At 36.8% G+C, this 11,211-nt stretch overlaps 1 protein-coding gene across 7 annotated transcripts in view; it reads left to right on the plus strand.

Annotated features, from left to right (window-relative positions):
• Positions 1-10,319, plus strand: part of BICC1 (BicC family RNA binding protein 1) — a 325,432-nt gene extending 315,113 nt beyond the window's left edge. For 5 of the 7 annotated variants that reach the window (XM_063607413.1, XM_034930595.4, XM_063607410.1 and 2 more), the window contains one exon: positions 7,663-10,319. In XM_063607413.1, coding sequence (XP_063463483.1) covers positions 7,663-7,793 — 131 coding nt within the window. In that variant the 3' untranslated portion in view covers positions 7,794-10,319. Of the gene's footprint in view, positions 1-2,124; positions 2,203-7,662 lie in introns of those variants that run through there. The other 2 variants (XM_063607412.1, XM_063607411.1) reach the window with 1 other exon arrangement.
• Positions 10,320-11,211: the final 892 nt, after the last annotated feature.

The raw sequence follows: 11,211 nt of genomic DNA on the forward strand, positions 1-11,211 counted from the left end.
TGCCACTCATTTGAAAGGAATTGAGCCAGATGATGAGTCAGGAGTTGGCAAATACATAGTAATGAACCTCAAAAAAGCGTTTAGAAAAATATGCGGAAATTTGAAGGAGGGAATGGGATTAGTTTTTGAAGACTTGCCAATAAAGTTCTTGAATGTCAAGTTTATATGTGTCCCAGTCTCAGAAAGACAGACACACCAGGGGCAGAAGCCAAGTGTCATGTGCTGCAGAAAAATGAATGCTTTTTCAGAACACTGAATTTGCAGGCTATGCCTCAGTGAAGCCAGCAGTTACATCCAACTGGTGAAAGTCCATTCCAGACAACATTCACTAATCAGATCAGCAGATAAAATTTAAAACCTCAGTGGTTTTCCATTTTATTTTAGCGGCATGTTGAATGCCCCACCCATCTTCCCATAGGAAATCTTTATCTGAAGCAGATACAGGCAAAGCAGCTTTGAAATAGGAGTGGAAATCCAGCCATTGAGCTTCCTGGTGGCAGCCTATTGGGTTCTTCTGTGGATAGAGTTCTACACTCATCAGTTTTCCCAGAACTTCTTCTAAAATTACTTCTCGGATATACTGTGTGTACCCAAGAGGCTCTATTAATGGAACTCCACAGGGAAAATGCATAATTCCTGCTCATAAGATCATCTTCGTATAGTGGAAAGAACACTGGATTCAATTAGGAGATCTGGGCTTTACTTATGCTAAGTCATGAGTCCTTGAGTGAGTTTCCAAACCTCTTTTGGCTTTGGTTTATTAATCATGAAGGTAGATTGGAATTTGTGATTGTACAAAGGTCACCTTCCATTTCTAAGATCTGTCCTTTCATGTGATATCATCAGGCTTAGTGAAAATGGACAAAACTATAGTTTTATTACTTGTTCTTTTTTACCATCTATGATAATAGAGTAATTTTTAAAATTTGTTTTCTGTAAAGCTCATCGTCAGGGGGCTATCCCTAGACTCAAGCTAACTTTAAAAGTTTTCATATTATTTTATTAATTTGCAAATGAAATTTATTTACCGTTTGAAATGTGATTAACTTATGCATTCACCATACCTGTACTGTTGAAATATGCCTGCAGGCCAGCAATTTTCTATCAGTGAAGTGTGTAGTCCAGAGCTCCATAATCTTTCACTAGAGATTCATGGAATGGCAGTGAGGATATAGTGAAAACTAAGTTCATTTTTTGGTGTCCCAACCCAATTCTGAATTCTGTAAAGATTTTAGCAACAAGCAGATAGCTGTAAATACATTCGCAGGTTGTAGATAGATCATCAATACCTTTCCTCTGGAATATATCAGTATCTTTTGGGGGAGGTAAGATGGGAATCAGAAAGGTTTCAAGTTCTCTATTTTAAAAAAATATTTTTTCTAATCATCTTCTTTGTCATTCTGTTGAGGTTATATAGTACTTTTGCAGACTTCCTCTCTCAGTGGGGTTCACCAGGTCCTCTTGCTTTTAAAGGGAGTTTGAGACTGACTAAAATACTTTATGGCTGCTCTGCACAGCATAAAGGACTTGATTATTTTAAGAATAATTTTGTCTTACTTTGTTGAGTGCATTTGTTTGAACCTGGTAAATTATTTTCTCTGAAAGCAATACATTTTTATTGAGAAAATTCTTCATCAAAAAGCTTCTTTCTCCAGTTCAACTTATCTCATAACAAAGACATCCATTTATAGTCCCAGAACATTCTGTCTCCCTATAGATGCAGTATAGCTGGGCAGTCTGAACTCACCTTTGTCTTATGGTTATAGATTGGTTAGGTCCAGAGTTTGCTTAAAATTCCTTTTTAAATTTTGTAGATTTTAAACTTATAATCTGAGTGATTCTTTCAGTATAAGGTTTTGTTTTATTTTTAATCTCAGGCCAAAATACATTTAATGTTATAGCAGTAGATGAAATTTATCTCCAATGGAGATGGATCAAAGTATAAATTTGATCTCTTTTTCCCCAAATCCACTTTTTTTTTTGAAAATTCACAGATTTTTCTCAGAATATTTTCATGATTGGTTAAATGTACAGGGACTCAGTGAAAGGACGCTTAGCATCCTGTTGACAGGCTTCCCACCACGGCCTCAGGTAGATCTAACATTTCCCGACCTATTCTTTTAGTTTGTGACTCTGTTCAGATCCGCAACAAGATCCTGAGAGCTGCCAGGATTGTGTGAACCTTGGAATTTCAAAGAAAAAGGTTGGTATTTTCCCAAACCATCCCGTAGGCTTACTGAAAAATATTAGAGGAGTTTGCCTTATCTTTTAAACAACAACAACAGCAATTCTAAAGTCTCTTCAGTAGGACTTGACCTTGATAACCTCTCTGGAAGATTTATCTCTGTGCATCACATTTAAAAACATATGTATGTACTCTCTTAGAAACTGTATCGGTTAGGGTTGGATTCCCTTGTGATCATTTTACTGTTTCAAAGATCTAGCTGATGTGTCTTTTCAGAATAAAATTTTTAATATTTATTTTGAAAAACTTTGTCTTCATGGCCCAGTTGTTGTCATGTGCTCAGTTATACATGTTATATATGCTAAAGGAGAATGTTGTTTGGCCTCATTCCTTCTTTTTCTTTGCTGTAAAGTGGGAATGTCTTCCTGAATTGTATGTTATTCCCCCGTGAGAAAATGGAGGCCGAAGATAGTCCCTAGCTTGAAGATGATAAAACTTTTCCAGGCTGTGTACTTAAGGGGATTCATTTATTCTTAACGCTTCTATAAGTTTGCCTTTAAATATATTCAATTCTGTCTTGATTTCTGAATTTTGAAGTGCTGTGTTTGTTTTTAACAAGATACATGTATTCAGCTTTTAAGAACTGTGTTTCTGGAGGAACTTGAAACAACAGCCATCTGTATGCATGCCTGCATGTGTCTTTTGCTTGTAAAGATACCTTCCTTGCTTCTTCAGAGTGAAGCTGGGTTTTTCTATTTAAAAATTAAATTTGGCATGTTAAAATAGCAAATAAAGCTCTGTTATCTGGCATACTTGGAACTATCGATTTCTCAGATTTGTATTCCTGATGCCTTGGTTGGTCTTCTCTGTCCAGTGGGTCACTGAAGGCCAGTGCTCAGGGCATTGACCTTTCCATCAAGCATGTGAGGTTTCACCTGTGTCACTTAGTACCTGTGTGGGCAAGTGACTTAGTCTATTTTTTAAATCAGTTTTTTCACCTATAAAATGGAGAATGGTAATATTATCTATCCCTTAAAGAAGACTTGAATAGGGCAAAATAAATGTAAAGTGCTTGTCATACAATAAGGCTAATGAATCATTGTTATTTTTCTTCTCTCCTAAGACCTATATATGAACAAAAGAGAGATGTCTCCAGTGTTGCTTTGACCATATAGGGGCAGGCGTTTACATTTTGGAAGGCAGTGGGGTAAAATGTGAAGGGTATTGGTCATCCTCCAGAACTTGGCCATAGGAGTGTGTCTGGTCATATGGTCATCCTTAACACCATGCAGTCTGTTACAACCTGAGTCTGTGTCGTCAGCATTACTGTAGATGGCCATATCTTACATTGTAACTTCACAATTCAAAAGGGGATTGATTGTGTGTGTGTGGTTTAAAAAGTACTGAGTACCACGCAAATATAAGGTGAATCACTGCTCTAGCCCCTCAAAGAGACAACTTTAAGCAAATCAGTTACATAATCCCTCTAATCTATTTTAAACTGAATAAATTTGAGGGTATTTGCATTTGTTTGGTATCAAAACCCTAATTTCCATAGTCTGATGATTCTGTGTACTTGCATGAGTTTGTCAGAATGAGTTACATCAGTGATTTTGAGGTGGGGGCGGAGGTTGATGCATACTCATGAAACAACGTAATCTGTTTCAATTAACTTTTTACCTTTCCAGTTAATAATTTTAGTTGGCAAAAGACAAACTAAACAGTGTTTTCAGAGTACTCTAATTTCTTTACCATTCAAATAGGGCACCTCAGGTTTTCCCTGAAATTTTAGATTCAAGTATTTGTTGTTTGTGAGTATTAATTTTCTAAGCTGATACGCTTTTTTTACTAGATTAATTTTTTATTCAAAGAAACCTACTCATATGCCTCTTTCTAAAACTATTTCTGACTCAAGAAGTATAGGGTTCATGAGTTGGCAGAGCCATGGGGGCTGTGGCTTAATACAGTTGACCCGTGAACAACATGGATTTGAACTGCACAGGTTCACTTATACACAGAGGTTTTTCAATAAATATATTGAAAATATTTTTGGAGATTTGTGACAACTTGAAGAAACTTCCAAACTGCATAGCCTGGGAATATTGAAAAAATTTAAGAAAAAGCTAGATATGTCAAGAACGCATATGTATGAAATATATACAGATACTAGTGTATTTTATCATTTACTACCATACAATATACACATCTATTATAACATGTTAAAATTTATCAAAACCTCACAGACCATATATGGCACCACTGGCAGCAGAGAGAAATGTAAACAGACAAAGACATTTTAAATCATAACTGCATAAAATTAACTGTGTTATATACAGTACTGCTGTAATAATTTCATAGCCACCTTCTGTTGCTATTGCAGTGAGCTCGATGTTACAAGTATCCGCTTAAAGCACTATATGACACTAATTTCCACCTGAGCAATTAATCTCTCCAGTAAGTTGCATGTAACAGTTACAAGTGATCTCTCACAGTTCTTGAGTATTTTTCATTGTGTTTAGTACAATACCATAGACCTTGAATAACACCATAGGACCCACATAAAGTGCCACTAATGCTCTCAAAAGCAAAGTCATGACATCATGGGAAAAAGTTGAATTGCTTGATATGTACCACAGATTGAGGTGTGTAGCTGCATTTGCCCACCACGTCAAGATAAGTGAATCCAGCATAATGACTATTGTTTAAAAAAAAAAAAGGAAAAGGAAATTTGAGAAGCCATTGCTGCAGCTAGACCTGCAGATGCAAAAGCCTTGCACTTTTTGCAAAATACCTTTTTTATCTTGCATTGAAAATGCAGCTTTTAGAGTGGGTGCAGGATTGTTATAAAAAAGCATACTTATTGACTCCATGATTCAAGAAAAAGCAAAGTCATTATATGACAACTTAAAGCAAAATGAAGGTGAAGGATCTAAAGTTGGAGAAATTAATGACAACAAAATATGGTATGTTAATTGTAGAAAGAGGTTTGGCTTAACAAATGTGAAGATAACAGGAGAAGGAGCTTTTGTCAGCCACTAGATACCACATGAGTTCCCAGACACGGTTAAGAAAATCATTGAGGAGAAAGACTATACACCTGAACAGGTTTTTAATGCAGATGTAAGTGTCCTATTCTGGAAAAAAAATGCCACAAAGGATTTTTATTAGTAAGAAAGAAAGGAGGCCAGGTGCGGTGGCTCATGCCTGTAATCCCAGCACTTTGGGAGGCCAAGGCGGGTGGATCACAAGATCAGGAGATCGAGACCATCCTGACTAACACGGTGAAACCTTCTCTCTACTAAAAATACAAAACAAAAAAAAATTAGCCAGGTGTGGTGGCGGGCACCTGTAGTCCCAGCTACTCGGGAGGCTGAGGCAGGAGAATGACATGAACCCGGGAAGCGGAGCTTGCAGTGAGTGGAGATCGCACCACTGCACTCCAGCCTGGGCTATAGAGCGAGACTGTCTCAAAAAGAAAAAAGAAGAAAGAGAAACAAACACCCTAATTTCAGACAGGAAGGGATAGGCTGACTGCTGTTTTGTGCGAATGCAGTCACGTTTATGATCAGGACTGCCCTTATCTATAAAGCTGCCCACCCTTGAGCCTTGGAGGGAAAAGATTAACACCAGCCGCCAGTCTTTTGGTTGTAGCACAAGAAGGCATGGATAACAAGAATGTTTTCTCTAGACTGTTTCCATTGATACTTTTTCCCTGAAGTCAGGAAGTAACTTGCCAGTAAAAGACTGACTTTTAAAGTTCTTTTGATGTTGGATAATGCCCCTGGCCACTGAAAACCCCATGTGTTTAACATCAGAGTCGTCAAACTAGTTAACTTGTCTCCAAACACAAAGTCTCTAATTCAGCTTCTAGATCAGGTGGTCATAAGGACCTTTAAGGATTGTTACACATGGTACTTTATGGAAAGGATTGTCAAGGTTATAGAAGAGAACCCAGATAGAGAAAACATTATGAAAAGCTGGAAGGTTTACACCATTGGAGATGTCATTGTTGATACAGAAAAAGCTGTGAAGCCATCAGGCCCGAAACAATGAATTCCTGCTGGAAAAAACTGTGTCCAGATGTTGTGCATGACTTCACAGAATTTACCATAGAGCCAGTCAAGAAAATCATGAAAGAAATTGTGGATATGGCAAAAAAAAAAAAATAATAAATAAAGGTAAAGGGTGAGTGAGGGATTTCAATATCAGATCTTGGAGAAAAATTCAGGAGCTAATAGATACCACACCAGAGGAATTAATAGAGATGACTTGATGGCGATGCATGTTTCTGAACCAGTGCCAGATGATGAGGAAGACATAGAAGAAGCAGTGCCAGAAAGCAACTGACGTTAGACAGTCTGGCAGAAGAGTTCCGATTATTCAAGACTACTTCTGATTTTTTTAATGACATGGATTCTTCTATGATAAAACAGTGGAAGAACGACTAGTACCATATAGAAACATTTTTAAAGAAATGAAAAAGGCAAAAATGGCAGACAAATTATGATGTATTTTTGTAAAGTTACACCAAATGTGCCTGCCTCTCCTTCCACCACCACTACCTATTGAGCCTCTACTATGCCTGAAACAGCAAGAGCAACCCCTTCTCCTCCTCCTTCTCAACCTACTCAACGTGAAGACAACAGGGATGAAGACTTTCTGATGATTCACTTGCACTTAATGAATCAGTAAATATATTTCCTCTTCCTAATGATTATCTTAGTATTTTCTCTGGCTGAGTTTATTGTAAACATGTAATATAAAATACATATAACATACAGAACATGTGTTAATCAACTTACTGGTAAGGCTGCTGGGCAACAGTAGGCCATTAGTAAAGTTTTGGGGGAGTCAAAAGTTATACATGGATTTTTGACTACATGGGAGCAGGAGGGGTTTGGTACCTCAACCTCTGCATTATTCAAGGGTCAGCTGTTCTTCAAGGTGCTCCTCCAATATCCCTGTGCCTAGGTATGGGGTCTTCTTTTTCATATCTGACTTTAATAAAACTAAATGATTGCCATGTTTGACATGAATGAGTTCAGTAGCTGTAATAATTTTCTGTGCCATCAGTCATACGTCCTTTCACGAGCTTAGCTTGTTCTCCTTGCCTCTGAAATGACCTTTGGAGTAGGTCAAACTATTTAATTTGGTGAGAGCATTCTGAGAATGGTATATCCTCCAATACAGTTTACAAACTATAATAGAAACTGTTTGCTGTCAGGAGTTTATGAATTGCAACAAAAACTATTTGCTGTCCTTTGTTCTCTAGACTATCAATATGCTATCTTTAATACCATACTTTCTAGTATTTCAGAAATGCCTTGACCATCAACTAAAAGTTTTCCTTTTGATACCAGACTTGACTTTCCTCAAAAAACCTACCACGTCACCATTTTCTGAGCTCTAGTGCCATGTCCTGTAGTATACATAGAACTTCTCTTGAGCTCCTAACAATTCTCTCTTTCTCTCTCTAGAACTAAATAAAAACCGAAGAAAGCTTTTTGAATCGCCAAATGCACGCACCTCTTTCCTGGAAGGTGGAGCGAGTGGAAGGCTACCCCGTCAGTATCACTCAGACATTGCTAGTGTCAGTGGCCGCTGGTAGCAGCACCCTCTTGGCACATGCCCGCTGACTAACTGTAAAGTGGACACAGGAGATGTATGAACAGCCTTCACAGCACACCATCCTTAGCACTCTGGGTGTCTGGTATGAGGACCAAAGCATTTTATTCGCACCTGTACTTTATGGCAAAAAGGAAGAAGAGAGAGAAGATGTTCTTATGATGTCATACAGAACACCAAATATGGATTACTTTTTTAAAATGGCAGTTGGACAGAATTTGCAATATGAGGATAGGGCTTTATTTCCTGTTTTTATTTACCTATATAACATATGCACTGATGATTTTTTTTTTTTTTTTTACTTAAAATGAAGGATGAATTGACATCTGGGATGCCAGAAGACTTAGAAGTTATTTTGTTTGCTTGTTTTGTTTGGGTATTTGGGGATTTTTAAAAAATAATCAAAGTGGAATTTTCTGGTACTGCTTTAAAATAATTATTGTGGTCTTTCAGCACTTTACACGTTCTAATTTCTTGTCCTGTGGAAGTTCTCGCTGTCTCCATCTCTCTCATTTTTGTGTCACCTAATATGTTGGTACAGATAAGAGTTAGTCACATTTTTCTGACTGCATCAAACTTTTATTTGAAATGGTACTGGATCTTAGTGTCTGTGCAGAATATTCTGTGATTTTGGGAAATGTAAGTGAGTCCACTTGCTTCTGGACCAATTCTGTTTCATGTATGTTAGCAACCTAGAAACACCTAGCAATGGACCTAGTTCACAGTAATAGGTGCAAAGAAAGACCAAATGGACTTTGCAGTATTAACCCTTTGCAGTCGTCATACTTAGCTGCTGCCTGTAATGCTAAAGTGATTTTAATGGTTGTCTGGAGGCAAAGGGCTGTTTTTTAGTATATTGCCACTAAAGGACATTTATTTATATCAAACTTTTATTTTTAGATATTATAAGCATACAGTACATAATTGATGAAATTGATATTTACTAGAGATTTATGGTAGAGAATGGACGACATTCAATAACTGGAGCCCGAGATTGTCACTTTATTTAAAAAGACAAATAATCATCTGACAAGACAGCACTGTTGCCATTATAAGGAGAAATAGATTACAATCCTTATCATATACCTGTTAGCTATGTTCCGTATGGCCACAGGACTTTCCTGAAACCGTATCTGTCTGCTTGAAGTAGACTTATGTTTGTTGAGAATGAACAGGCTTATTTGAGCCTCCAGGGTGGCAGTTCATAAAGACAGCTAAGTTCTGAAGGAAAAAAAAATATCTTTTTAAGTGGCTAGAGTCATTATTACAATCTTATACTGTGAAAGTCCAAGAAATCAGGCAACATTGTTTCCTGGGTCTTTTCAGAGATCTTATAGATTTATGAAGTGTTTTTAATCCATGAAGAAACACTAAAGTGCCTTTCTTTCTTCAAAGCAATATTATTTCCAAGTATATTAATTTGTTAGAAAACTTTCCCATAGGAAATGTTGTCAGTTACCTGTACTGTAAAGAGTTATTTATGTTCAGTAGTCAAGATTTTCTACATGGACATAAACCACTCTCACGTGCTCTCAGCAGAAGGCATTAGATAAGCATACACAAGAGTTGAGTACTTTTATACAAATATGGAATAAGAAATACTTGCCTGACACTTTTCCATGGCTGAGTCTGACCATTACAGTAAGAACAAGAATTGAAGAGGCATTTTGCACACAGAAACATTCTCACTTTAAAAAATGGTATTGGTTACCTTGAAGGCAGAGATAATGGGCCTGTCATAAAATTATCAATTATAACTGGCACCGAGGGACTGCCCTTTTTAAGCTAAACTAAGCCTTATCTGCTTAAGGATGTTGAACTGAATCACTCCCTTTACTCATCCTGTGCATATGTGTACAAATGGTCATGTGGATCATGTGATGATCATCCATCTTATTTGATTGTATTAATGCATCATGCTAAACATGTAGTACAGGTTAATAATACCAGATTTATGTCCTGTTCAACAACTCAGTACTCTAAATGTTGTTATGCTTTTAATAAGACCTTCCCAGATAATAATCTTGGAGCTCTTTTCCCAGCTGTCTACCATGCATTTGCAACAGAAGGAAGATGTAATGAATATGCAGTATTAAGTTGATTTATGAACAGTGCTTTGATATGCCAAAGGGAAAACTGTCCCACTTAAATTAGATTAAGTAGGGTGGCTAAAAATAAATAAAAACACTGGAAATTCTTTCTCTCACTTTCTCTTGATGCAATGAAGGGAATATGACACTACAGTATACAGAGTTGTTGTTATATGATGCACAAAATATTTTGATGATTTGAATAAATGTTAACTTTTAATCTGCGCCTTAATAATGACTGGTTATCTGTAAATATAGAACAGATACAGATTGTATTTTTCTGTGGGTTTTTGTCCTTTTAGTGATTTTTTTCCAAAAACAAGAGATGGAATTAACATTGAAAATGGGAAATTTTTCTAACTGAATCAATTGTTACATGAAAAATAAATTTATATAACCCCTTTGTATTGCTCTTGCTATATGAAGCGTGTCTTTTTTTAAAAGAAAATCTTTATGCATAAACTCTATGCCTGTCTTTGTTTTCTAAGAAATTTTTTTTTTTTTTTTTTTGCCATTTTTGGCAAAGTTGAAAGATGTTTCTTCAGTAGAATTGAATATGCATTCTGTGTTCTCTTGTTTTGCATTGACATTCCTCATTTTCAACCAGAAACTAAAGCACTTTATTTTAGTCAGTGAATGCAGGACCAGTCATCAATCATTGTTTCTTTGGCCACCCATAGGTACATACAGAAGAGTACCATTATAGAACAGGTTTTATTCTTGTTATTTCTTTCTTTTATAAAGACTCAAGTGTATGACCGCTTTGACAACCTCATTTATCAGCAAAGGCTGACGTGATACTGGGCTTTTTGATCCAGGTTCCCCTTTCAGAGACTGCCATTGTGTTATCTATCACACTGTGTGTTTACCATGCCATGCACTGAGATGCTCACTGCACTCATGCTAAATGGAATGGACGCTCTTACTTATTCTGAGATTTTGCTAAATCTCAAAGAAAACCTAGCCCTCCACATACTATGCCCCCAGGAATATTTCCACTTGAATTATCTATGCCAGTGGTTCTTAAACATTGTTTCTAAAACAAAAATTCTTTTGATAATTGGAATCTTACCTGTGACCCAATATTAAATTATTCATTTATTATTTGGTTCATTATATACATATTAATGACACATAAATAGTGTCAGGCTCTGGTCTAGGAACAGTAGTGAATAAAACAAACCCCTTGCCCTCCTTGAACTTGAATTCTAAACAGAGAAAGGTGGCGCTAAAGAGGGAGAGGTTGGAGGATGGAATATCCCCACCCTTTATGTGGGCCTCCATATGTTTACCACACTCCAAGGGAACTCG

This window comes from Pan paniscus, chromosome 8, assembly GCF_029289425.2.
Source record: "Pan paniscus chromosome 8, NHGRI_mPanPan1-v2.0_pri, whole genome shotgun sequence".
Classification (NCBI taxonomy): Eukaryota; Metazoa; Chordata; class Mammalia; order Primates; family Hominidae; genus Pan; species Pan paniscus.